Raw genomic sequence first — 26,529 nt, 5'->3', positions numbered from 1 at the left:
TGCAAATTAGAGGTGATATTTTTACTAGATGCGGGCGGAAACCCTAACGCTAAGCCTAGTTCGGCACAAATCACCCCGGATTCGTCGCCTCATATTAGTTAGGTGTCGTGTATCCAGAGCAGCGGCTGATTTCTATGCTTCCCGGGTGCCCTATAGCTCCGGTAGGGTGCATCGTGATTGCATTTTCATGCTCTCACAAGCTGCACTGGGTTGCAATCGCATTCGGTTTCGGCATGGGTGAGTCTCTCTGGCATCTTTTTGATTTCGCTGACCCTTGCAGTGTCTTTCGGAACGATCTTCGCGCCCAACATTGCGATCACCTACGTTGTGGAGTGCTTCACTAGGAACGCCTCCGAGGCTCTGGTCGCAATCAATGTCTTCAAAAATCTAGTTGCCTTTTTGTTTCTTTATACTGCTGTAGATTAGATTGCATCGAGCGGATGGATCCAGGTGTATATGATCATGTTCATGTTTGTCTCGATGGGTATGCTGTTGTGCATTCCATTCTATCTCTTCGGATCGAAATGGAGGGGCCATGAGGAGGTAGGACTAGACTAGATATGCCCAGTAGAAGATGTGGTGAATTAGTCGAAGTTCAACCAGTATCCTGCTTATAGTGTGGTGGCGCTTTTTTGTCACCTTGCCAGCACTAAAAACGCTGTATATCTGCACGCAGCTAACATAACTTCGATCTAGTCTGTCTCAAACAAACACATACATTTGCGGTGCATGGTCTCGTAGGTAGGAACTCTTTACCAAACCACTTCGTTGCTCTACTAAGAAAAGTAAGATAACAAAGAACTGTCTGCAGTTTTCACAATAACATGACTGCTTCGACGCGCGCTGGATCAAAGTACGATGTTCGAGCACGGCTATCGGTTGATGATAGAATTCAAACTTGTTGAACGCTTGTTCTTGTACTTGGATACAATGAATCGCTGTATACTAGTAACGTGCTTGATTGAACACGCAGTGAAATGAGCAAATTTGGTAGGGTGTGGCCCCTGCTTATCACACACGTTGACTCCAGTACTCTGATATATCTCCTTTGTTAGCATCCGGCTTTCGCGCCATCACCCAAACAAACTCAGACTCGTAATCTGGCTCATGTTCTTCCAGCTTGCCATCACCTGCCTTCACCTTCTCAACCTCTAACAATTCAAAGCCTATATCTTCCAAAATTTCGCGATTCTCTTGCATTCCATAGCTGCTCCAAAACATCCCATAACCCATCATCTCGCCATGTATTTCTTCTTCGTCAATGCCTGCAAGATTGAAAACGAAGAGACCTCCAGGTTTGATCCATTTATAGATCTTGGCGAGCAAATCCTTAAGTTGGGAGCGAGGGAGGTGGAACAGGGTGTAGAAGCTGAGCGCGCCGTGGAAGCTCTCAGCTTCGAACGTAAGTGTGGCCATGTTACCAGTGACAAACTTTACATGCGGGCAACGAGCTTTAGCCATTTCAATCTGCTTGGCAGAGATGTCGTTTGCTGTGACGTGGGCTCCACGATCGACCAGCATATTCAATACCGGCACACCAGGGCCGCAGCCAAGCTCTAGAACGGATGGTGAGGGCGGTAATCTGTCCAGGAGTTTCTTTGTGTATCTTTGGCGTGGTGACATGTCGCTTTCAACCCATTCCAGATACCATTGCGCAATGTGATTATAGGCGTGTTCGACAATGTCTTCGGGTGCTTCAGACATGTCGCTGATTTTTGCAAGCAGTTACTTAGGATAGTGGGTGGAAGTGTGCGCGGTCTTATTGTTGAATGATGTTGTGAGCGGAGTGAATGAAGCGAAGTCTCATATGTTAACAAAGACCTTCGGTACCCTTATCTCTCAAGCCTTACTAGTCTATTCGACAGCCCCCTGGCAGCCTAAAGAAGAGGTACGCCGAGAAGGAATGGGGTACCCACTCGTCACGATCCTTCAGCTTAGGGTCGGCCTATGCCGCCTTGTAATTCTCCCTTTCAAGCTTACCATCAAGACAAAGCCTACAAACTTGCTCACGCTGTACCATCTGTTATCGTCTATTCCTACATCTACACCAGGTGCAGGTTCTGTAATAATCTGCACGTCCAGTCCGATCTTTGTGCAGCCTCCATAACCCCCATACCCTTCTCTTCGCTCACCCGACCCTTTACCTATCGCTTAAGGACAACCATACCTTGAAGAGGCGGGGTCGACCGGGTGTATTAGCATGTACACAAGCATGGACTATCGACTTGGCAGCCAATCCCCAAGATAGGATAATTTCATTCCTGAAACAGTTAGAGCCGACCTTGAGTGGACCTGAGTCAGACGCAGCTTTGCGGCACAGTCGTTTTCTCTGCTTGCCGCCCACAAACCCCGCACCAGGCAGCCACGCAGGAGTGTCTACGAGCGCAACCTCAAGACATCTATACATGCCTGTGCGCTCTCCGTTGCTAAAGAAGAAGACGTCCTACGGATACCAGATACGACATAACCAAGTTGGAAGACACCTACGCCTGCTGCCAACGCTATCTTCCTGCCTGGAGATGGATATTGTGCTAAGCCTAGCGCTAGCAAGGGGGTGGGTGCATCTACCTATCAGCGCTACGAAATCAAGCTTTGTCAAGCTCAAGTAACCTTGCGTCCGCGTGGGCGCCTACAACCCTCCCGTCGGTACCGACCTTCAGGCCACCCACCGTGCCGCTCTGCCGCCACATATCCGAGGTCATTCCACGAACAGCGCGTAGGCGTTGCGTGCACAATGCGATAGTTCCGCAGCATGCAGCCTTTTGATATTGACCCTGGGTGCCAGCGCGAATGACAGCCCGGGTTGGACTTGTATTGACCTTTCTGTTCGGGTGCTTGATCAACATTCTGCACTTGGTTAATGCTCTGTGGGCTAGATGCTGAGACATCTCGCGTTGGTTGTGGGAGTTTTTCATCCTGATATCAAAGTTTTCCATTGGTGAGTCCTCATCCGTTTGCTCCTTCTTTTTGATAATCTCCAGTTCGGCAACCGACTGTTGTCTCAGCCTCCGATCGGCAGGATGAAGTTTACTTGTGCTCTGTTGCCAATTTCCTCCGGCATCCTGTCTACCCACTTTCTTGACACGTAGTCGAAACCATGACACCAACAACCCAAATAAGCGTACATCATCAGAGCGGCGGAAGGAACAGGTGAAACCGAGACATATAGTATACCACTGTGGAAAATTCCTTCTGATCCGATATCTTGACGTGACATTGACGTATTACGAGCTAGATTGAGTTCTGGTGTGGACCTAGCAGAGAAGCTCTTGTCTCTTCGTCAAGCTCCGCTAGTAGCATCTCTGTTCCGCCTTTCGGACCACCAGTTGCGATACCAATGCGCTCGAACAACCTCCGGTCAGTATCGCAGAGACGTAGCAACAAAATCGGGATGTACTCATTGTCGCTCTCTAGTATCCGAGCGACCATAAAGAAGAGACGCTGCTGGGTTATGTCGTGTACAAAAGCGTCATCTGTGGCGGGTACGTCGAGGTGAACAAGAGGACCTATACGCTTCCAGTCTGGGAGACTATCGTCTTGCGGGCGAACAAGCACGTTGTTTACCAACATGCGCTTGTTTACTAACATGCGCCACCGATCTTGTGTTTCGTGTGTAAGACCTAATGGTTTCAGTGCACCTTGCAAGTCAAGCCAGCCACCGGTAACAAGACCCGTGGTATCCTTTGTCGCGTTTCCAAGGTGGTGGTCGACAACCTCGATCGCCCATTCGCTTTTAACTCTCACAGCTTCCGTGATCACAACGCCGTCGACTGAGGCCCATGACCAGGTTGGAGCTCGGTAGGGTGTAGGTCGACATGAACGCGAGCCATCAATCTTCTCGTGATTTTTTACTCGCCAAAGCAATGCACTTTCGAGGTGCTTTCTCCACATACCAGCAACATATGTATCGTTGTTGACGGTCGGCCTCATTTGCTTTGCAATACCAGACAGCGCGATCAGTTTGTCGGTTGCTACCGTGAGGAGTGTTTCGGAGTACGCTGAGATGATCCTGTTCCAGATCACATAACAGGCAGTGTCTCGATCGACTTGGCGCCCTTGAGCTTCTATCTTCCTGATGTACGTGTCTGCGTCCAGGGCCTTAAAGTTGGCTAGGACTTGTTTCTGGAAAAAAGCAGGTAATCCGTTTGGGTACGACTCAGAGGCATCATGTTCAATGCATTCCCAGAGAAGCTGTGAGTGGCCAAAACACAAAACGCGTGGTGCGAGAAGACGTTCTCGGACAACCCAAGCACATTTATTGATGATACAGCCGGGGATGTTATGCGACCAGAAGAAGTAGTTGTGAATGTCGCACTGGATGTGGGTACGAGATTCGTCAAGATCGGCGACGCAGAATGCTTCTCAGGAAGGTTTTCGCCCATGATTTGCGAAGCAGCAAAGTCCTAAAAAATACATGATGCACTCCTATCTGGCGCAATCGCCTCATTTTTACAATATCCCATGCATTTTGGGTTCTCGAATAGGCGGTCGCATGGTGTTCCGGAATAGTGAATACCTGTTAACGTGAGCTCTCTTGGTACTCGTTGTACGAGGTAGAGTTCGTCGCTGTGAACTGGTAGTTGCGACCAACGATCCTATCAGGCAGAAGAGTAAACGTGGTAAGAGAAAGAAAAGCTCGAAACCTTTATCATGCTAAGTCTGCGACCAGATAGGATGCAGGTGAGTCTGTAATAAGACCGAAATCTCTGGTGGTACGGCCTGCTGTGCTTAACCGGATACGATAGAGTAAGAACGATTAAGCTACAACGCAAACCGTGACGTTTTCTAATGATAATACTAGCTTTCTGACATTTCAACAAGTTTTGATCACCACGTATTATTATTCGGGAGAGGCCATTTACGATCGTCACGGCTGCAGATACTTCCGAAAGAAGCTTCCATCTGTCACGCGCTGAGATAGAAGCTGTGTTTGATCGTTAATCGCTTTTCTAATCATGCTACTTATGTCGTTCAAGTACATGAGTGAAACTTTAAGGAGCGTAGACACCACTGTGTAAAGCAATCCCCTAGACTAAATCGCCATAAACATAAGCGAGCGTAGTAGAAATCCAAAGCGAAATGGAAATCAGATGATGGAATTTCTGAACTGCCTTCGTGTTCGTGCAGTGCCGTTACTTCCCTAAGAGCTCCACGCCATATGTGGGATCAGGACTGAGATTAGAGGATCTTGACACAGTTGGCTGTATTAATGTTGACTAGAGCAGCGCCGTGTGACCAATGGCAATTAGCATTGGCTGATAATAATAGCTCGCTGAGCAGTAGGGTAAAGATTATAAGTAGGACTCAGAAGGACCATGGTGTACGGCTAAGCGTAAAAGGGATACTTATGACTGGAGCGCTGGTCGAGCAGCAATACTTCTCTTGGTTCCAAGTGGAGCCCAAGATTTGAATGTTACAGATCAAGACATCGGGCAATCCGGTGTTGCAGCACGCCTGTTTCTGGCCACCATTACATTTTCCACTTCTACCCGATCCACCTCCGGGTGCTGGATCTGTGTCCGTAGGGTCGCGCTCGTCGAGGGGCACTGCCGAAACAGCGAGAGCCATAGCAAGGATCGAAAAGATCATGAACGTCTTCATCTTGATGTTGAACGAAGATGAGTTTGGTAGTTGTGAGGAATGATATGATGATGATGAGTAAGATGCTTGATAACTATGAATGTTTGCGTTGTTCTGATGGTTGTCTCGGAACGAATGGTCATAGGTCTTATATAGACGTCTCCAGCGTGCCAGATTGGACTCGCCGCGGAGATTCTGTCTCCTCTAAACTCAGCTCTTCTCTCTTTGTTGTCTGCATCGGCTGCAAAAGGTACAGCTGATCTCAGTTCAGCCCGTCCTAATGTAATAAACACGTACAGAAACGTCACACTGACAGCTGTTCGGGTCATGTTGAGTCTCAAGCGCATGCCCCCAAAGACGCCACTTTGTCTATTCCATATTGAAAGAGTTGTAGGTAGTAAGAGAGCTGCGACAAACTTTACCAAATAGTGGTGTGACAGTTTTGGACTTTTGGTACCCAAATCTCCTAGGGGCCCACTTTCTCCATTAGGCCTACTTGGCGGAAAGAGCTAAGGCAGATATGTCAACGATCTGCGGAAATATAGCGGAACATCTGCTGTCACTTGAAGCCACTTCTGTCAGACGCTTCTGTAAACAACGCCCACGTCTCGGGCGACAATGAAAGCTAGATACAAGCTGATGGTGGATACCCTTATAGTGTGTCCAACAACCGAGTAACTTACTTGGTTGACACCAGGGCTCCAAGAAAATGTGGACCCTCTGGACCAGCCGGTTCAACCGGTTGCTTTTACGTAAGCAGATCGTCTTGAGGCGATTGGCCGATATCGCACGTCGGTGCTTGAGGTTTCCACTAGTTTAGTCTGGCCCACTGTGGTGCTCTAGCGCCCTGATGTCAACCAAGTAAGTTACTTGGTTGTTGGACACACTGTTCTCGATGAGGTTGAAATCTGGTGAGTATGGCGTCAGATACTCAAGGAGTACTCCAGTACTTTGACAAAGCTCCCGTACACGCTCTGATTGATGGCTGGAGGCGTTATCAAGCACTATTACTGAGGCTGGCCCTGGGTGAGGATTGCATAACGGCAGCACTTGAAACTCTAAGACGTATTCTAGGATCTCAGCTGTAATCGCGCCTTAAAAGATCCTATAGCTTATTTAGTCATCTATCATCATAACTGACAGCAGCGACCACCGTTCTGATCGCCTGAAGCTGTATAATAGCTCCACCGGCTCCCCGATTGGAGACCAGCCATACTTGTGGTAGCCCATACGCTCATTGCAGGCGCTCGTGTCCAACGCAACAATCTGCTCCGCCTTATATTGTTGCGCCATCCTGGCAAGATAGAAGCGTCGGAGTGCCTCACTCTGCTCCTTTGTTCGCTTTGTTGCAAGCTTGTGAGACCATCTCATCTTCTCTAGCTGTCAGTAAACCCTTGCAAGGCTTGTCCTGACGTCGTATTCGTCGTACAAGGCAAAATAGCCTCAGCTGATGAACAGGAAACTTCAGCTAAAGAGATCTCCGATGATAGCAAACCAGGGAAGCCTCGACTGAAACCTGATTGAAGTGAAATAGAAGCAACTATGACTAATTAGTGTCTGATACAGGGTGAACCTGCATTCAGTGACAGCGTAGGCTGTTAACGGACAGTGCAGAGCTGATATGGTAGTACCAATCGATGCTGCGCCTATATAAACACCGAGAGCTCCCTGACTGATGCGCAGAATTTATTTCAAAGCAGATCAATTTATCAATTCACTTCTAATATGAAGCTCATTAGTGCTACCCTTGCATTCCTGTTGGGCGCAGCTCCGACCCTAGCGGTCGTTGGTGGCCGTTGTTCAAACAACTGGGGCGATGACTGCATTTGCCTCGATTATAACGTATGCCGCAATAGATGGGGCGGTAACCCCTACACCGGAACTCCTGGTAATTGGCCTTGCCCTTCGGACCCCACAAACATCATGGCGTGTGTCGTCCGTGACTGCCCGGGCCATGGCTCTGGCACTCAGTGTCTGTGGAGAGAAGGTTGCCGGTCCGTCAACTCCGGTAAGTCATTTGATTCTGGCAACTCTAGGTATGATGCGGTCTCTGATGTGCGTACAGATCCCGTTTGTCCAGGTGGAAGAGATTTTGTCTGCTGCAACCACAACTACCTTGAGGGCTAAGTAGTGTGGCATCAACGGCTAGGTCAGGACCACATGAGGTGCCCGTATAAATCAAATCTGTCGGGAAAGCTAAAGAGATCACTTCTGTGCTGAAAATGATAGCACACGCATGTAAATCATGTAGTCCTGCCGCGTTTGCAGTTAGATGCAACACACAATGTAACGTCGGTCACTGCGTAACGAGACATACTGCGTGACAGTACAACACAGACACGCCCCAACACAACGAACTTTACAACAGGTCACAAAAATAGACATTCTTAGAATAGAAGACTTACGCTATAAGGTCTATCATTCCTTGATGTGTAAGCCCAGGATACATTGCATAGTCACGTGAATCATCCAGCGACCAATCAATCCTCCATCCTATGCTGCGGTCAACTTCCAGTATACTTTATGCATGAGCGCTATGTCATGCCGTATTATTGCGTCTTTTGGAAAACCTGGAGGAGATGGGTACGATTACCTGCTTCATGAAACCAGTCAGATCGATCGTCCTTTTCGTTGTGTTCTGTCAGCCACCGTCTTGAACAGTCTTCGCCCATATGCTGTCATACCTGCTGTATACACGTGCTGTCAATCCAAATGTACCTGGTACCGAATCGTTTCGTGGTGAGAATAGCTTCTTTGAAGGTCTTGGGCATGACTTCGATGGAAACGCCAGAGCGCGCACTCGCGGAAGTGTTCTTGTTCAATTGGATGAACTGAGATTTCCCCCAGCAGTGGCTCAATGTCACGTACGGACCACTCATCGCTTCATCGGCTGTTTGAATCAGTCGCACGGTTTGGTTACCATTTTGACCTGATCCAAGACCCAGTAGCCTTGTTGGGTACCAGGCCGGACGGTCGCGCTTCGGGTTGCATTTTACATGTGTTTTAACACATTGGTCGAACCATGTCATTGCAGTAGCCCAGGATTCGTCTGAATCTGTGCTGTATGATTTGACTGCTTGAGTAGGTTGACAATCAGGATCTTCTATGATTTAGTTACTTTCAGAAGTGGAGCGTGAATTACGTACTGTGGCATATCTGGAAAGTGTGAAGTCCAAGCGCAAGAGTATCCTTAGGGCTAACACTCTTCCAATCGATTCCCTCGCCACTGAACTTTAGCATCAAGACATAATCCACCACCGAGCCCCATGGCTCTTTGAGAAGCAGGGTAAAAGTTAGCCATCCGAAGTACTCTTGCAGGTTATCGGGTTCTGGCTTTTCCGGCGGTCGGCTAGGGGTGGCTAAGAGTCGTTTCGTCTCAGCAGCTCGCAAAGCGTCTTGTTCAATCTCGGACACCTGCAACCAAAATGCTTGACATATGTGGCATCCTTGCGCTGCAGACATCTCAAGGGTTTCCAGCGTTCGGTGGTGTGCGCACATGATGGCGAGACCATCATCTCCATGTTCTTTCGCGATAAGATTCGCTCGGTGTGTTAAAACACCAACAAAAATGTTGCACAGTATGTTTGCGCTCTTGTCGTCGTGGATGAAGAGGAAGATGAAGGTGGGTGACAGCTGTGACACCCGCCAAGTCATGTGGCTACGACGTGCAGGAGGGGAAGAACCAGGATAAGCGAGGTTGATAGCCAATACGGCTCAAGCGGTTCTCGCGTTTGCTAAACTCGCAGAAATGCCAGTGAAGAATTGGACTACAAGACTCATCCCAGCACTAAATAGCTTTCTGGTTGCTTGTACGTAGATGGAAAACTCATACCAAGGTGACATCACCGTACTTTGAGGTTTCCCCGATCTCACCATCCATGATGCCGTCCACGTAGGCTTCGCTGACCACGCTGAATTGGCCCTCGTCCCGCGGTCTAAGTACAAACGGAACCTGGCTTCCTGCAATAACTGCAATCTTATCACCCTGCATTATAAGTTCAGAACTCAGGCCGAGATGGCCATTCTGAGTGACGAAAGGAAGCCGTCCCAAGCTCTTTCCTATGATCTCCGATGCTAGCGGGACTTCGTTCGCAATCCCCCTCCTGAATTTACTGTTTCGTGCCTGAATTCTTATGAATTGCTGAGCCTCGCGTCCGAAGCGCGGATTTTTGATTAGATGGAGTCCATCTCGTAGAAGGATAACAGCATCACCGAATCGAACATTCCCTACGCGTTCAAACTTCCCATCATGGTCGAATCCGACGTCCCCGATTGAATTCCGTCCGCTGGCGCGTAATCGGTTGTGGAATCCCTTGTAATCTTTCTTCCTACAATAACTTAGGCGCAAAATTTCGAGTAGCCATTCTACCGGCCATGAATAAGTCTGCGGAAGCGGTACCTCTCTACTGTTAGTCCGATTGGCGAACCGACCGACCTGATAGATATTATCGTATAAACAAGCCTTCATTGATATGCGCTTCAGTGGCCCAATATCCTTGTATATTTTGATTGAATCTTGATGTGTCCGATGTCCTGAACAATTGAACTCTGGATATGGAGTTACATGGTCGTCATGTATATCCTGCAACATATCAGTCACAGATTCAGACCAGTCCGGAACCCAAGATGGGAGATCCGGCGATCTTGAGGCTTGACACATTGACAGCAGGGATATATGACCCTGTCGTAGTAATGCTGCCATCGTAGTCGCATATGTTTGTTCGTAGGGAACATCATAGTTTGGGACAACGCCTAGACGTTCCAACTCTTTCCGATCTGCAGCTAGACCTAGCAGCGCGAATATTTTGTCCTCTGGTTTTGTTGATACGAGATCATGAGGTCCATGTCTATCCAGGTTTATGCTGCCGACGCACGTCGCACGAAGGAGCGCTGCCAATGAGAATCTGCCTCCATGATGGATTCTTGGCATGGAAAGCATGATGGTTGGACGGTGATGGAATAGATGCATGACAATGTCGTGCTGATACCGGTGCAAAGATCCTTGATCTCTCCGAAACCTAGTGACCATGATGGTCCACAGTGCAGCATACATGTGTATGAAAGCATCGCAGCGGTACCTTGAGACTGTTTGCGCTCCGCAGATCAAATGTGTGTCCCTTGAAAGAGTAACCTCTTGTAAGACCCACACTCGTGACCACCAGGATCTGGTAAAGAAGTCTTTCAACTCGGCAATTGGGAGCAAATTGATCTGACTGCTCCGGCCGCTAAAAACATCGAATAAGTCTTGAAAGGCCTTTCTAGATACTGTGAATAGGGATCCATTTATGTCTCGAAAGCCAATGTCGACCGAGGCCAGCCGCTGACTCCCTCCGCGCACACAATCCATTTCCTGCCAGATTTTGAGGCATTTTTCGAATGCATTTCCCATTCGACAATCTTCTGCCATCTTTCCGATAGTGTTGATGCAACGGATCGCTAAGTCGCTGCTCTTGTTTGCTGGTCCCAACCAAGCAAAGACATGATGAGCCCGCTGATAGATGTCTGCCATCAAACCAACTTGGAAACTCTTCTCCTCATTGTTTGTCTGATTGATACAGATGGCATCAACCCAGAAGTTCAGACGCTGGCCATCAGGCATTGCTCTAACCAATCGTTTGCGATCCTCTCGAAATTGCCACAAAGCTTCTTTGAGATTTCGAGTAACAGCGATGACTCTCCCATTACATAGGACAGGCACAGTTTTGTGTGGGTCTCCCCAACTGTAGGATAATGCGATGTACGGCGGATGGTCGTCGATCCTGTACGTACGCATACCGAGGCAGATGATCTCATCGCCATGGCCGAAGTGAAGATCGAGTAGCCGTAGTTGCTGGTCACACAGACTGTCTGAATATTGAAAACCCGCCCTTGCAGAAACTGTCAGTAGCAATGTAGTATCCTCTGCATGACTTGTACGACGATGTATTGCGTGCTTGCGGAAGTAGGAAGAAGTAGAATTCGTAACGATGAAGTTTTGTAAACAGAAGTGAATTGAGTAGATTACCCTCCCAGATGTTGACCCAACAAAGATGGGGTGTAAGCCGAGGTCTCCATGGTGGTCGCTTCCAAGATACAAAAGTTGGATCTCGAACTTCAATGTGGAGGATGATTGGTGCTGTATATACCTAGGGCAGCTTTCAGAGGTCGTGTTGCTGATCAAACATCTTGAAGATATGGGCTTCAGAAAGTGCCCTGATACTAGAGTCTCATGTACATGCAGCGAGTCAATATATACCACGCCTTATTGACATCTAGGCAACAGTGTATCCTGAGCGCAGATTGGTGAATATGCTGTTGAGGGGTAGTGGTGGCGTTAGAGACCGGTGAGCTCTGATCAGACAAAGGCTCAGCCAATATAAATGATTCTCATACGTGTTCGACATACAGTGTGTCGCAGGCCAATCGCTACAGTGTTAGCGCACTATCTGACCCATGCTGGCATCCGACCCACCCTAACATAAAGCTGCGATAATAGAGATAAGGCTGTAGAGCTACCCTAAGAAGCTATTATCGCGATATTTAACAGCAATTTCTTCTCTCCTGTCCAAGCCTTGTCTTGAATCTTCATGCAGTGTAAGTGTGGGCGCGTAGTGTATCCATGTCGGCTGTGCTGTAGCTGTGCGTCTTGCGCTGCAGATCGTCGAGCGGGTGCAAGAGATGCGCATCGGGTTCGATCACAGCAATGTAATGGTCCATGCCTAACAGAACATCGAAATGGAAGAGAAAGCAGAAAATACTGCCGCAGTTGCTAAAGAGCACCTGTGCGCATCCATCGAGGAGTTGGCTGCTGCTGTTCGTTGTCTTAGTATCCTGTTGGGGTGTCGGCGGACGGCTGTTTCAAACCTGCTCTATCGCGTAGAAATCATCATCACAGAGAAGGCCAGATACTCAAATAAACGCACGTGGTCAACATGTTCATTACACATGGCAACATTCCCTTGACGAGATGCTGGCCCTTTCCTCGCCTCTCATTCCGGCCACCGCGGGCTGTCAAGAGGCGTGTGTCGGTCCATAATCTACAACCGAAACTCGGGACAGAAGTTCGGCATGAATTTCACCGATTGAACTAGCCTTGTCAGGGACTGCGGCACGTGCATGTAAGAAATGGGTGGCTTCGGTTTAACTCATTTGAGAACACTAGACCAGTTTGCGGGGCAGATTGATGCCTTTTTGTATATAGCCCTACCGGCTCCACATCTTCCCCATGTTTTTCCCCCACAATATCAAGATGTAAAATCCGTACATGCTAACCCGTAAACAATTTGAATGATGAAATGCACTTCATTGTGACAAGTATATATACTCATACACCATCAACTATGAAATATTCATTCATCGTATGCGGACACGTCTCAGATCAACGAACATGTTCGCGTTCACAGCCCTAGGCGCATCCTTTCTTGCATTCTCTTCCAATGTCCTAGCAACCCCCACTACATCGCACCGCGACGACTATGTCAATTGGAGAAAATTCAGAGCCAATGGAGTTAATCTCGGTGGATGGCTTTGCCAGGAAGCCACCATCGATCCATATTTCTGGGGCACATATTGCAACGGTACCGCCGATGAGTGGAATTGCTGTGCCAAACTGGGCGACAGGTGCGCATCGGTCTTTGAGGAGCGCTATGCGACGTACATCACTCGCGATGACATTGATAAGCTTGCCTCGGGCGGAGTGAACCTTCTTCGCATTCCGACCACCTACGCAGCGTGGATCAAGGTTCCCGGTGCGCAGTACCATTCTGGAAACCAGCAATCGTACATCAAGAAAATCGCTTCGCACGCCATTAAGAAGTATGGCATGCATATCGTCCTCGATATCCATGGTCTTCCGGGTGGTATCAATGGTCTGGACATTGGCGAGGTAAACCCTTCCACAAACGCAGTGCTTGCCATACACGTTTGCTAATTCCATCTAGCGCGTTGGCAAATGGGATTGGTTCAACAACCAAACCAACCTCGACCTCTCCCTCCAAGCAGTCGACCAAGTCCTGAAGTTCATCCAAAAGTCCGGAAGCCCGCAGTCATACACACTCGCACCCATCAACGAACCAGCCGACAACCCTGACTTTTCCAAATTCGGCACCCCGGCAGCTTTGTCAGATAATGGTGCTGCCTGGGTCCAGAAATACATCAACGCCGTGGTCAAGCATACCAAAGCCGTGAACCCAAAGATCCCAATCATGTTCCAGGGCAGTTTCAAAGGCGAGCCATTCTGGTCTGGAAACTTTGCTGCAAGCACAAACATTGTGTTCGATGTGCACAACTACTACTTTGGCCGCCCGAGCGATTCGGACAACGTCACCACTAGCATCTGCGCAGATGCCAAGACACTTGCTGGCGATGGCAAATTTCCTGTCTTTGTGGGCGAGTGGGCCATCCAGACATTGTCGGACAACAGGTATGCGAATCGCGCTAAAAATTTGAATACCGGGCTCTACGCGTACAACAAGTACACACAAGGGAATGCGTACTGGACAGCAAAGTACTTTGGCAATGTTTCGGTCGCGGGTCAAGGCGTACAGGCCGACTATTGGAATTATCTTAACTTCATCGACATGGGCATCATCGAACCTAGCATGGGCCAGAAGTACTGTTCATAATTGCTTGAACTTGGAAGAGAAGAAAAGAAGAGAAGAGAAGAGAAGAAAAGAAGAGAAGAGAAAAAAAAAAGCATGTCTTATCTCTCCAGCTGTTATCAAAACATTGAATCATCGTGCAATTTGTGAATCAAAGACCCAGAAAATCTAGGAGCCCTCCCACAGCTCAAAATACCGTCCCCTTCTATCGCACAGCTCCTGGTGCGTTCCCTTCTCTACAATGCCCCCCTCATGCAACACCAGAATCGAATCTGCATCCACAATCGTACTCAACCGATGCGCAATAACAATAACAATCCTCCCTTCCTTCAGCTTTTCAAACGCCCTCTTGATACTACCCTCCGTCACCGTATCGACCGCACTCGTCGCCTCATCCAGTAGCACAATCGGCGCGTCCTTGAGCAGCGCCCTCGCAATCGCAAGACGCTGGGCCTCTCCACCGGACAGCTTGACGCCCCGCTCGCCGACGTGCGTATTGTAACCCTTGGGATAGCGCATGATGATGTCGTGAATCGCGGCTGCGCGACATGCTTCGTGGACGTCTTGGTCGCTCGCGGTGCTGCGTGCGTACCGTACGTTCTCCATGATGGACGTGTTGAAGAAGGTGGGTGCCTGAGGAACTACGCTTACAGCGTCGCGCAGCGAACTCAGCGTGACGTGCCGGATGTCTTGTTTGGAAATGCTAATCCTGCCGGACGTGACGTCGTGCAGACGTAGGAGTAGCTTTAGAATCGACGATTTGCCAGCGCCGGTTTGGCCGACGAGCGCGACGGTCTGGCCGGGCGAGACGGTGAAGGAGACGTCGCGGAGTGCGTAGCGGCTGAAATCGTACTGGAAGGATACGTCTTCGAATCGCACTTCGCCGTCGCGCACTGCGAGTGGGTAGGCTTCAGGTGCGTCTGTGACTGACGGCTGGGTCTGTAGAAGGTGCAGAACTCGTTCGGCGTCTACAAAGTCGCGCACTAACCACCGGACATGTTCTGTCAAAAACTTTAGCGGGTAAATGATTGAGTCCCAGTATGTGAGGAAGAAGACAAAGTCTCCTGGTGATGCAGTGCCTGCAGCGATGCGTTGGAGGATGAGGTAGGCTAGAGCGAAGAAGGTAGTTGGTACTAGCAGCTCAACGAGAGCCTTGATGAACGCTTGCCGTGCTTCGAAGCGTGTCCTCGCCTTCATGTGGTCGTTTACAGCATTGGACAACACGTGGGCCTCCCTCTTGAACTGGTTAAAGTAGGTCACAGTTTGCCAACCTTGAATCGCTTGGTGCATCTTTCGTATCTGGACTCGTTCCGCCTTGGTCACTTCCCTCCGGGGGCCGGTTGTGAGTCGAGTTGAGAAAGCTTCGGCTGCCAGGAATAAGATCGATGCCCCGAGCAGGACCATCCCCACTGCCGGAGTGAACTTTCGGTAGAAGATGGTACAAGCTACGACGACATCGATCATGGTTGGTAGGATTTCGATGACTACCGACTCGAGGACGTTGCCCAACGCTTCGCCTTGTTCAACAGCCTTCATGACCTCTGCTGAGTCTTGCGTGGAGTGGAAATCGATTGACTGGGCCATGACATGGCCGAAAGCAGCGTTGGTTAATTGCTTGTACGAGAATTGCTTAATGGGTATTTTAGACAGCTCTTGAATGAAGATCAAGCCTGAATCGCCGTTCAGGTGGTCCAGGACAAGGAAGATGAGGAGTTCTCGAATAGGTATCGATCCATGTGTGACTTTGTCCGCAATCATTCCAAGGACGTACGGGATAGCCACTTGCAGAACGCGCTCTATCGCGATCGTGATGAGACAGATGAGTAGACATATCTGTACTTTGATGTCTCGTTTGGGTAGGACATAAGGCAGGAAGATGGTAAAGTCTTTCAGGTAGCCAAGCCAGCCTCCAGTCTCGCGCAACCGCTCAGCACGAGCCTCTTTCACATCCTCGTCCTCATCACTATCGTCGTCGCTATCCTCTTCGTCGGTTTTCAGGTAATCGTCGTCGATTTGTGGAGGACATGCTGCCTCGAGCAGTGGATCGGTGTCTTTTGAGCCTTGTCCAGGCAATCTCCAGAATTGGAGTGGCATCGTTTGTAGTCGAAAAGTCGTTGTGTTGCTTGATCTGTTCAATCACCGACCGTCTCTTGTACATGTGCCCGGAAGGGCCATCTTGGCGAAGAGATGTGTTTACCACCGGTCAAACGGTGAGTCACGGCAGCCCTTTTCTGTTTTGTGTCTAGATGTGCATGAAACGGACTTCAGTGCACCAACCCAATCGTTTATCGGTACTGTTGGTACGCGCGGCCAGAGAGGTAGTGCGCCCTTTTCATTATACGACCTTCGGCACCGCACAGCCACGGCGCCGGTCCACATGCTGGCGTAAAGCCACTCCTGGTGTGATTAGCGTGTGACTTGGGCCGTGGCGCAAATTGAGACTTCAAGTAACGCGATGTCATCCCAAGCCGGCGCATTAAAGCCGGAAGCGGAGCGACCGAAAGCTGCAGAATTCTCAAGATGGATCTGGCGCCCGCTGTATCCGGACTTTGCGAAGCCCGGAACCGCGGAGAACAGTCGTCTTGATAAGGGCGTCGCAAGCGGCGGGACATTTGCTGTGAAGATTAGAACTGAAAGACGAATCACCTTACCTTCGGAACTTACCTCATTAGCTGATTGATCGGGGTTGCGTTCTCGACCATCGCAAATCCGGCGTGGGTGTTCAACATAAGCACCTAGGCGTCCTTCCGAAGCGCGAGGATCCCGCCGTCTAAAAGCTTGTGTAGGCAGCAGCGCAAGTCCAATGCCCGCAATTACAAGCACTCGCAACCAGAATCGAAGTCGGTCAATCTCTGTCTTCGAATCTTCTTCATGTCGTTCATACATCAGACTGCTTGTGCATACGAACAGAGAGCTGTTCAAGGAAAGCGTGCCGTAGAATGCTGCGTTCCATCACCGTGTACGCGGTGCGCGCCATCAGTCGAGGCGCCGAATCACCCCTTCAGAGGTGCCAGGAAGGCCGAGTCGGCAGAGCCACGCACAGTAGCTCCTACCATGGGATAATCTAAAGGGCTACTACATACACCCATCCGACAAGTTTGCTCGCTCAACTCCTGTATTTGTCTTGATCGTGCGGGTACTGCAGTCACATATTGCTGGTAGCGACAGGGTTTTAGCGCGTCGCTGACCTTGGCTGCGCTGACGCGTGTGTAGCAGGGTATGCTGGCGCGTCTGCAGCGAAAGGACCATCGCTCTTGTTTGACTGCATCAAGCGATCGGAAGCGGGTCTTTTGTCAAAGTAATCATCCCAACGATGTGGCACCTGTGGCAGCCAAAGCTCGCAGAACGAGCCGTGACGTCACAGGGCTTTACTCAGTCACTTCTCACTACGCGACCGACATCCCTCTCACCCTGGACGCCCTGCGCAACGCTCCTTCAAGTACCTTCGCAATGCGACTCTAAACATGTACAAGCCAGCGCTTCAACTCACCTGCTGGGCTACGATACGTCATTCGCCAACCCTACTTTACTCCGCACGCGCACCTCTCAACACATCCCTCGCCTCTACCGCCGGCCTCGATGTGGGCTACTATGCGCTGCGCTCTGAGCACCGCGAAGACGACGCCTGAACGCTCGCTCGCATACCGAACAGCCTTCGCGACAACGTCCCTCCCGCCGCTGCCCATCATCGATCCGTCTTCGTCCTTCCCACCCTTCGCGAGTAGCTGCAGCACGGCCATGTGCGCATTGCTCCACGACATCACCATCACGATGCGCAAGCCGACCAGCTTCAGCTTGAGCTGCGACTATATGGTTGAGGTGGATAAGTTGTATGGCTACAAAGCGCGTCAAGGTTGATGGTGGGTAGGCACTACGCGCGAGCCTTGATTCCCATCGCGTTGTGCTTCTCATGCGCTTCGTTGAGCAGAGTCGTAAGGTTCTTGTCTACCTTGTCAAAGGACTCTTGGATACCGTGGACATGTGTCTCGCTCCGGGGCTCGAAGATGCACGCAAAAGGCTTCGGAGCCGATACAAATCCCGTGGTGAACATGCTTTCTTCCACAACGAGTTTCTTCCCACTCGGCGTACGGATATTGAATGCCCACAGCAGGCGTGCAACTACTATGCTTGCTGAGTTGCGCGCGACGTGACGGCCAGGACAGATTCTGCGACCGTATCCAAAGTTGTTGAATTGCGATTGCGACATGCCCATCCAGCGTTCGGGGCGGAACTCTGCCGGCTTGTCAAAAAGGTCCTCGTTGTGACGCATCGCGGAAAAGACTGGGATGACAACAGATCCCCTGGGGATAAAGTAACCCTGATAGTAGTCCTCGTGGGTCGTGGCGTGCGGAATGCCGGCCTGTTGTGGGTGACGCCAGCGGAAAACCTCTTCTACTACCGCCTGGATGTACGGCAAGTCCTTCAGATCCCCAAACCCGGGCAGTCGCTCGCCTACGACTTGGTCGATCTCCTTCTGCGCCTTCGTGAGCCATTCAGGATGCGCGACGCATGCGAGGACAAAGATCATGAGGGTAGCGCTCATGGTTTCAACCCCAGCATCGGCGAGTATACCAACGTCCCAGGCGATCTGCTGCTCAGTCATGCTCTGGGCTTCGGCAGCCCTCTCAAAGTCTTTCGCCCAGTTCCATCCCTCGCGTCCGAGCGCCTCGTTGTAGCTCTTGACGTGCAGGTCGTCGAGCTCATAGAACCACTTTGCGGCCTGGCGCTTCCAAGGCGCAATGGCTGCGGGCAGGTAGTTGAGCCACGGCAGCGCATCCACGATCCAAACTCCTGGTTGGCCGGCAACGTGGAAGTTTTTCATGCATTCGCGAGTTCGTTCCACCTGCCACTCCTTTCCGGTGTGGATACGCATCCCGAAAGCCATTGAGTAAGCCAAGCTCGTTGCAAACACTTCGACGCAATGCGCGATGCTTCCGGATGACTTCAGAAGGCTTTTGAGTAGTTGTTGACTCTCAAAGTCTTGAATAGGTGTGTAGCAAGCCGTTGCCCGCGGGCTCAATACCGGCGCTTGAAGCTTCTGGTGTAGAAGGAAATCTGTACCAAAAGGTTTGAACACGATCGGATTGCTGTTGCACACTAACTCGTGCCCCATGACCTATCCGCATCGGTCAGTGTTACTTCTTGCCACGTCATGGTAATATCCTACGAGACGCGGCCTGCTACTATAGATGTTCCTTCGCTTGTCGAGAAGTTCTTTGGCCGTTTCATAATCACCAACTATGATGATGGTACCTCCAAGGTTGACTGAAACAATGTTCCCGTACTGCTTGATCCACTTGGTGAAGGTCAACCACGGTGCACCTTTCGGTGCTTGGTGAAGGTTCCCAAGCAGTGGCAGGCCACGGGGACCTGGGGGTAGCTTTGCCCGCCGAGCGAGATGGGCAACTACATATATGACTAGTATGCCTCCAAGTAGGCTAAGGATGGATGTAGCCATGGCATGAAAAGTGCGCGAGGTGTTCGTTGCTCCGCTGAAGTGTGGGACGAAAGCGATGTCGCTGAGTCCAGCCTAACCGATCGTCAAGTTGGAGGTGCTGGGTGCACTTATACGAACATGATCGACAGGACCGGGCGATTGCTATACACGCAGGCGGGGCTTGTGTGACCAGGGCTGTGTTGATGACCAATCCGTTGCTCGTACATATATTAGCTCTGGTTGCTACCGGCGTGGTGAGATCTCGCCTCGTCTCACCTCCACTAATTGAAGAAGGAGCCATCTCATGATTGTTATTGGTGCTTGCCGCACCCACTAGCATACATCCTATACATTCGAACACTCTATAGAATTAATCTATCGCACTTCTACTCCAATACTAGCCACTATGATGGAAACATATCTTCTCGTCGGGCCAGTCCACAATGTCCCGCCTTACAACCCTCGCAGTGCTCGCGTTCATGTGGGCCACGGAGTAGCTTGTGACGACTAAAAGTTGACTCCTCATCCCTTACGCCTGCCCATTTCTTGAGTCTATACTCAATCCGCTCTACGTACGATTGTTCATCCATTTTGAGGCATCCTAGCCAGTCGCAAGACTTGCAACGCTGGTTGAACACAATAGCGTTGTATCCGTTACGATCGTATCCTCTAATCCAGATTGCGACGAGTCCACTACTCCACCCATCTTTTCCGCATCGGTCGTTGACGCATGTAAACTTTCCTATAACATTCGTGTCCTTCTCTTTCTCAGCATGGGCCTTCGTGTTGGAATTGAACCATGTCGACGTTATGGCGGGCGCGCCAGCTTCCGCAATGCGTTGGTGCAGTTCGGGAAACGTGAAGGAAGTCCTCGTCTCCTTTTGTAGTTTAGCAACCCGTGCTCGACCAATTTTTGGTCGTGCAGTAGTCGTATTAACATCCGATATAGTGAGGGCCTGCAAAGTGTCTTCAAGTGGGATGTAATTCGTGTCGAATGTCGAATTTGTGTGTGAACCGTTTTCCGTCGCGGTGTGGCGGCTGCGCTGGCCATCATGTGTTGCCGAAGGGACATTCGAAGATGTTGAGGATAGTAAAGGCACGTATTGGGTGAAGGGAACAGGCGTGGTGGATGCTGTGACTGAGTCCCTTCTGGATCTCTGGTGAACTGGAGAATCGTTTTGGTGCTGAGTCAATGCATCCTGGCTACTAAAAGAGCGCTTGCATGCCTTGCAGTCAAAGGTTCCATGCTTTGGTGAGTCCTCTTCATGTTGTCTGAGTGCCTGGTCGCTACCGAAAGTGCGATTGCACAACACACAAATGCTCATCTTGCGTCCAGTCGTAGTCCTTTTGGGAATTGCAGCTTACCCGGGCAAGATCACGGATGACTGATAAGTGTAGACGTCGGATATATTCAGCTTATAAGACATCGATAGGCGCAAGTCCACTCTACCGTGGGACTGCTATACATATCTCGCACCAATGGCACAGTGACACGTTACGCGCCGTGGCTGCATCTGCGAATTCATTTCCTGGAAGTGCTTGCATGAATCGATGCGAAGTGTGGCAACCATAAACAAAATTTTGTAAGGCGAAGACATCGTACTCCGGTGTTGGAAATAAATAGTTGCCTTCAAACGCAGGAAATGAGACCAGGTTAGCTCGGAATAAATGCAGTGGTAGTAGAACGAGTTAAGATACAACTGTGCTATATTCTTGTTGAGGCTTACTCTTTGCATGCACTTTTGACGACTGTGATCCAAGGATATAGTTCCTAATCGGATCGAGTGTTCATGTGCGGGGTCAAGCAGCCAAGCGGCGTGGTATGCAGGGTGTCGTGTTTTCGCATATGCAGAGGTCCTCCACGAACAACGCGTGAATGATTGGGTGAACCACCATTGGAAAACGCTTATGCACGTGCCGAACACGAGGGGTCTCTAGAACCATCATGTATCCAAGATAAAAGGCCCCTCTGTCTGACTATATCACTGATCCAGGTACTTTGTCCTTCCAGAATCCCGAAAGGAGAAATCTAAAAAAGTACTACCTGGGTTGGTTCGATTGCGATGGCCAAGAAATGCAAGCGTGCGACGAAAGCCGCCACTGTTGCAGCCCCTCGACCGGTGACAAGGTGAGGCGATCTTCCTCCGTTCAGGCCAGCACAACGTTACAGAGCTAACCACCTCAGCCCATACACAAGCCCCACTGTCGCCTTGCACTTCGGTCCTACGCTCCAGGAATATCATCTGCCAGATATCCTGCTGCAACAACTAGAGAACATCCCAAGTCGTGATCCTCGGACAGGGAAGATCCACCTCGCAGATGTTGATGCGAGCATTGGTCACGTCTTGATTCACTTCCTGCACACAGGTGTGTATCAAACTCTCAACAACGAAGCTGTCGGAAATATCGAGAACACACAAAAAGATATCGTCCTCAGTGAATTCCAAACAGCTCTCCTTACACTAGAGGCTGCTAAGAAGTATGGTGTGCCTGGTCTCCAGAACTTAGCGCAAATCGAGCTCGAGCGACAAGGCGAGGACATGTGTCTACTTGATGCTTTGCGCGTTATTCGAGAGGATTTCCTTGTAGGTCCTCCTGGAGAACATGCGTGGCTTAGAGACTACGTTTCGATGAAAGTTCGATTGGCCTTCGAACATGACCCTTCAGCGATATTGGCACCAGACTTCTTCGACAGCATAGAAAGCTCTACTTTGACGAAGTTGGTAGCTCAAATCACCGTTGGTCTGTTAAGCGAAGAGATAGACAAGTTGCGCAAAGAAAAGACCGCAACCGGTCGGATCTCAGCACCTGGACACGACGAACTTCGAGGGGCTTGTTCGCCTGACGTAGCAGACTTAACTTCCAAGCGTGCAGCTGAGGGTCCCAACGCATGGCCCACGTCTGTACAAAAGTTTGGAGCTTTCGATGACTCGTCAGCTGCCTGGGGTCCTCATGATCTGGCTCAGGACGGGGGTAGCAGTCAGGAGGCTGATACGCCTGCAGCCTTACCTTCAAGCACCAATGAAGGCGATTACGCGACTGATAGAGGAGACACCCAGCATCTCCGAGCCGGGCAGGCAAACATTGCGCCATCTCAGGAGGGGGATGTTACAGCCGAAAACTCTACCGTTATCATAGACAAAGAAGACGGAGCAGGTGTTGATCCGCTGTGGATGTGGGGTAGTCTTGCCAAGAAAAAAAAGAAGTCTAAGGTGAAGACGAGTCATTCGCCCCCTCCTGCGTCGCCATCTGACGTCCGTCTCGATGTTGATTCAACGCTAGTCGTTCCCGATGCCGACACTATCGCTCCAGTTGTATCCGCTGCACAAGAACATCTAGAGACGGAGAAAGATCTCTACGCAGGGCTGAGTAAGTCGCAAGCGAGGAAGTTGAAGGCCAAACTAGACAAAGAGACGAACTCGAAGGACGAGGAAGAAGCGAAGCGCCAGAGAGAGGAAGAAGAGGAACGGATGCGCCTAGAAGAGGAAGAAGCCGAGTTGAAGAGGATGGAGGAAGAGGAAGCTGCCGTCGCCGCCGCCGAAGCCGAGAAGTCCAAGAAGAGGGAAGAGGAAGAAGCGGATCCCTGGGGTCCGTTTTATGCAGCTTCACTTAAGAAAGCCAAGAAGAAGAAGAGCAAGACAACAGATCAGATAGGCTTAGAGAACCAAGAAGCAGACATCAAGAAGATGGAAGCCGAGTACGTCGCTGCTGGAGATACTGGAGCTGAGATCTGCCCGACGAAGGACGACGATCCCTGGGGCGCTTGGGGTTCTGCCACTCCAACCTTTAAGAAGAAGAAGAAGTCTAAGAAACCAAAAGATCCAACCCTAGCAGAAGATGAAGAGAACGAACGAATCCGTCGGGAAAAAGAAAACGCTGCTGCCGCTGCTACTACAGCTGATCTGAGCGTTGTCGGCTCGACGGGTGTTACATTTGGTGACGATGACTGTCAACTGCGTGTGGAGCATCTATCTCAGAATTATGCATGGCAGAATTGCAGGCCATGCGAACTCTACATGAGAAAGATTGCCATGAAACATCATTTTGAGGGGCTACCGATCGAACATGGGTTCAGTACGACCAATTGACTGGGGGAGATAGAAACATCTATTTTAATCACGGAGGAACGTCTCACAAGGCGGAATTGATACTCGTTATCTATGGTAGATCTGTGTTCTCGATCTATTCAGGACTTCAAAACCCGTCACGTGAAAGCTGCTTGGCGAATCGCGCAACCAAGAAGCATTTACACAAGCTTATCCAAGTTTGCCTACAGGCGGTTTGCGAATGTTCTAATCTCCGCCTCGTTTCAGACTTGGACCAATGAGGGTCTTTCTAGTCTCATTGGGTGGCGGAAGGCTCAGCTTTAGATGTTCAACATGATGATTGTGGCTGAGAACCACAGCCAATCGAACATAATTGGAATAGTCTAGGCCATCTGCAACTACCAAGGAGTGCATGAGGGGCTGAACTGTCCTGTTGCGTTCTCATGCGCTTTGTGATTCTATAATAGAACGACACGGACTTCGTCCAGAGGATCGAGCGACGACAATCTGCATGCGTATCTGGTCATCTCACCACCTCGTTATCTCTGGGATAACCTCTTCTGGTAGTAATTCTTTTATCTGGTATACTTAGAGACCTCTGGCTGCTGCTATGTGTGCTTGCTGATTGATTGACACACCAGCGCTTGATCCCACAAGTTCTGAGCTGTCAATCAATAGACTGAGAAGTGTGTGAGCAAGACGTCGCGGGATTACAGCATCATCGATCATAGCCATCAAACTGAGCTGAGACGTGCAAACCAAACCTTGGACGTTATCAATCCCTTGTCCATTGAAAACCGCAGTTTGCGACTCGCTCCATCAAACGGAGGGATGGATACAACGATAGATCCCTTCTACCATCACAGCGTCCTCGAGTCGCAAAGCGGACTCGGTAAAGCGGAAGTCACGATCAACGAGCTACCGAAATCGAACATCGATGGGGATAAGAACGAAGTGGTGAGAAAAATCGATATCAGAGATACGAAAGAGTCGAGAGACTTGCGTTGGTCGACATGGTGGTTGATAGGTGCTGTGCTCATCGTGATACCTTGGGTGGCAATCGCTGCGTCCGCACCAAAAACAGCGATGGGTGGCATTCGGACGACCGGCTTTCCCATCTGGATAGAGATTTTGTGGACTTCAGTGTGGATTCTCTCGATTTTCCACTTTTATATTGGCAAAGGCTGGTTTTGGTTGTGCCAATTCGACACGAACCTGATGCCGTGGGATACGTTCGTTACCAACACCATGCGGACAAATTAGGGGTTCGCAATGTCTCTTGTGGCATGGGGAAGTTCTTCTGCCATGTGTCGCGTTAGCGGCAGCACCTGCAACGAAAATTGGCTTATGGTTTTGAGAAAAGTGCTCCTTGCCAGTATACCTGCGACTGCTACATTCTGCGCAGAGGATATTCTCATGAAAGTCATTATCACCTTCCAAGCGGCGAGGACGGGCAAGAAAAGACATCTGGAAACAATGGTGCGACGAAGGAATGCTATTTTTTTGATAGCCAAGGTCTATCTTGAAGTCAAGCAGAAGGAGGGTACTTCGCGGGACCCGCCGGTCAATTCTGCACCTGCAGGGAGTCAAGACTCTCGGTGTCGATCTTTCGCTTCTCGTCTGCCTTCAATGACGGACAAGTTCCTCGGGACTCTCTTCCTACGCGACCCACCAGACCTGAAAGACGTGCGGTAACAAGGCAAGCGATATGTCCAAGGTAAAGGCAGTGATAAAGAGTTCGATCTTGACGGAAAGCCTTTCCCAGATATATTCGTCGAGCACTACCTCCACGAAGATAATATGAGTTTCACAGAGGCGTTTCTGCAGGAGAAAATCAACGAAGAGGCCTACAAAACGTTCAATAACGCGCTAGACTTCACAGTGGCGGAAATTATGAAGATGATGGATAATGACGACAGTGGCGAGATTACGACAGATGAAGTCGCAGATTTTCTCAATGAGCTGGTGATGGCAATGCGCGACATCGCAAAGAGTGTAAACGGAATGAAACGTGCAGCAAGAAGTGCGAATGCTGTCGTAAGCTTCCTGTTGCTCTTTGTCGTCGCTATCATATACGGTAAGTCTCTGACCTCCTCAAACTCTCGTATACGTAGCTCATGATACAAATCCTCAAAGTCGCATTCTTCGTCAAGAACTTAACATCGTACCTGACGCCGATTTGGACAACCGTCACCGGACTCTCTTTCGCACTGAGTGGCACCGTTACCGAGTTTATAGCAGCATGCCAATTCGTTTTTTCCAAGCAGCCCTACGACGTCGGCGACCGCGTCATCATCGAAGAAAAGGAGCTCATCGTCGAGAAGGTGTGCCTGCTCTACACCGTCTTCCATCGCTTCTGCGCTGTGGAACAAATCGCGCACAAGAAGATTTGCGATTCGTGGATTACTAACCTAACGCGCTCCAAGGGCCTGTTTATCAAGGAGGTCGCGTCCATCGCGAACAAGACGGACAAGTTCACGTCGGCCCAGCTGGAGGCGCACGAAAAGGGCCTCGTGGCGTTCATCAACAGGGAAACGGTTCGCAGGAGGTATCTCGACGTTGGCGGTGTTAAGGTATCATTACACGCCGAGCAGCAGCAGCTGGTTGCCGATATCAAACTCAACGAATTGATGGTGAGACATGAGAAAGTGCTCTCGCGGGTGAGAGGCCAGATCAGAGATTGGTTGGAAAGGTTGGTTCGCGAAGGAGGTGGGACTTCATCTAGCTCGTAATGCGTCAACGTAACAATATGCTATTAGATCAGAAAGAAGTGTCTACAGTGGTATCTCATGTCTCCCACTCTCAACTGATCCTTTCGTGTTTACGCTACCCATGCTCGCATTTAGGCGATACTGATAAGGTAATGCTCGCGGCACGATGCTGAAGT

At 50.0% G+C, this 26,529-nt stretch overlaps 12 protein-coding genes across 12 annotated transcripts; 5 read left to right on the top strand and 7 right to left on the bottom strand.

Annotated features, from left to right (window-relative positions):
• Positions 1-1,011: 1,011 nt before the first annotated feature.
• Positions 1,012-1,704, bottom strand: AA0111_g7128 (hypothetical protein; the record flags this gene model as incomplete). Its single annotated transcript, XM_028653428.1, has 1 exon — positions 1,012-1,704. The coding sequence occupies one exon, from the start codon at positions 1,702-1,704 to the stop codon at positions 1,012-1,014; it is 693 nt and encodes a 230-aa protein (XP_028505312.1).
• Positions 1,705-3,231: 1,527 nt separating this feature from the next.
• On the bottom strand, positions 3,232-3,930 carry AA0111_g7127 (hypothetical protein; the record flags this gene model as incomplete). The annotated part of the gene is made up of 1 exon (XM_028653427.1): positions 3,232-3,930. One exon carries the CDS (start codon positions 3,928-3,930, stop codon positions 3,232-3,234), a length of 699 nt encoding a protein of 232 aa, XP_028505532.1.
• A 1,374-nt stretch (positions 3,931-5,304) lies between these two features.
• AA0111_g7126 (hypothetical protein) lies at positions 5,305-5,601 on the bottom strand (the record flags this gene model as incomplete). Its single annotated transcript, XM_028653426.1, has 1 exon — positions 5,305-5,601. The coding sequence occupies one exon, from the start codon at positions 5,599-5,601 to the stop codon at positions 5,305-5,307; it is 297 nt and encodes a 98-aa protein (XP_028505311.1).
• A 1,704-nt stretch (positions 5,602-7,305) lies between these two features.
• On the top strand, positions 7,306-7,707 carry AA0111_g7125 (hypothetical protein; the record flags this gene model as incomplete). The annotated part of the gene is made up of 2 exons (XM_028653425.1): positions 7,306-7,588; positions 7,646-7,707. The coding sequence occupies 2 exons, from the start codon at positions 7,306-7,308 to the stop codon at positions 7,705-7,707; spliced, it is 345 nt and encodes a 114-aa protein (XP_028505310.1).
• A 551-nt stretch (positions 7,708-8,258) lies between these two features.
• AA0111_g7124 (hypothetical protein) lies at positions 8,259-9,078 on the bottom strand (the record flags this gene model as incomplete). Its single annotated transcript, XM_028653424.1, has 2 exons — positions 8,259-8,680; positions 8,727-9,078. The coding sequence occupies 2 exons, from the start codon at positions 9,076-9,078 to the stop codon at positions 8,259-8,261; spliced, it is 774 nt and encodes a 257-aa protein (XP_028505309.1).
• A 3,868-nt stretch (positions 9,079-12,946) lies between these two features.
• AA0111_g7123 (hypothetical protein) lies at positions 12,947-14,183 on the top strand (the record flags this gene model as incomplete). Its single annotated transcript, XM_028653423.1, has 2 exons — positions 12,947-13,444; positions 13,500-14,183. The coding sequence occupies 2 exons, from the start codon at positions 12,947-12,949 to the stop codon at positions 14,181-14,183; spliced, it is 1,182 nt and encodes a 393-aa protein (XP_028505308.1).
• A 144-nt stretch (positions 14,184-14,327) lies between these two features.
• Positions 14,328-16,253, bottom strand: AA0111_g7122 (Heavy metal tolerance protein; the record flags this gene model as incomplete). The annotated part of the gene is made up of 1 exon (XM_028653422.1): positions 14,328-16,253. One exon carries the CDS (start codon positions 16,251-16,253, stop codon positions 14,328-14,330), a length of 1,926 nt encoding a protein of 641 aa, XP_028505307.1.
• Positions 16,254-17,623: 1,370 nt separating this feature from the next.
• Positions 17,624-17,788, top strand: AA0111_g7121 (hypothetical protein; the record flags this gene model as incomplete). The annotated part of the gene is made up of 1 exon (XM_028653421.1): positions 17,624-17,788. The coding sequence occupies one exon, from the start codon at positions 17,624-17,626 to the stop codon at positions 17,786-17,788; it is 165 nt and encodes a 54-aa protein (XP_028505306.1).
• A 242-nt stretch (positions 17,789-18,030) lies between these two features.
• On the bottom strand, positions 18,031-19,617 carry AA0111_g7120 (hypothetical protein; the record flags this gene model as incomplete). Its single annotated transcript, XM_028653420.1, has 2 exons — positions 18,031-19,275; positions 19,327-19,617. The coding sequence occupies 2 exons, from the start codon at positions 19,615-19,617 to the stop codon at positions 18,031-18,033; spliced, it is 1,536 nt and encodes a 511-aa protein (XP_028505305.1).
• A 383-nt stretch (positions 19,618-20,000) lies between these two features.
• On the bottom strand, positions 20,001-20,921 carry AA0111_g7119 (hypothetical protein; the record flags this gene model as incomplete). Its single annotated transcript, XM_028653418.1, has 1 exon — positions 20,001-20,921. The coding sequence occupies one exon, from the start codon at positions 20,919-20,921 to the stop codon at positions 20,001-20,003; it is 921 nt and encodes a 306-aa protein (XP_028505450.1).
• Positions 20,922-21,659: 738 nt separating this feature from the next.
• AA0111_g7118 (hypothetical protein) lies at positions 21,660-23,684 on the top strand (the record flags this gene model as incomplete). The annotated part of the gene is made up of 2 exons (XM_028653417.1): positions 21,660-21,724; positions 21,782-23,684. 2 exons carry the CDS (start codon positions 21,660-21,662, stop codon positions 23,682-23,684), a joined length of 1,968 nt encoding a protein of 655 aa, XP_028505505.1.
• Positions 23,685-25,442: 1,758 nt separating this feature from the next.
• On the top strand, positions 25,443-26,374 carry AA0111_g7117 (hypothetical protein; the record flags this gene model as incomplete). Its single annotated transcript, XM_028653416.1, has 2 exons — positions 25,443-25,719; positions 25,779-26,374. The coding sequence occupies 2 exons, from the start codon at positions 25,443-25,445 to the stop codon at positions 26,372-26,374; spliced, it is 873 nt and encodes a 290-aa protein (XP_028505508.1).
• Between the last annotated feature and the right edge of the window lie 155 nt (positions 26,375-26,529).

Source organism: Alternaria arborescens (genome assembly GCF_004154835.1).
Source record: "Alternaria arborescens strain FERA 675 chromosome Unknown contig_15, whole genome shotgun sequence".
Taxonomy (NCBI): domain Eukaryota; kingdom Fungi; phylum Ascomycota; class Dothideomycetes; order Pleosporales; family Pleosporaceae; genus Alternaria; species Alternaria arborescens.
This window is presented reverse-complemented; position numbering and strand designations above follow the sequence as displayed.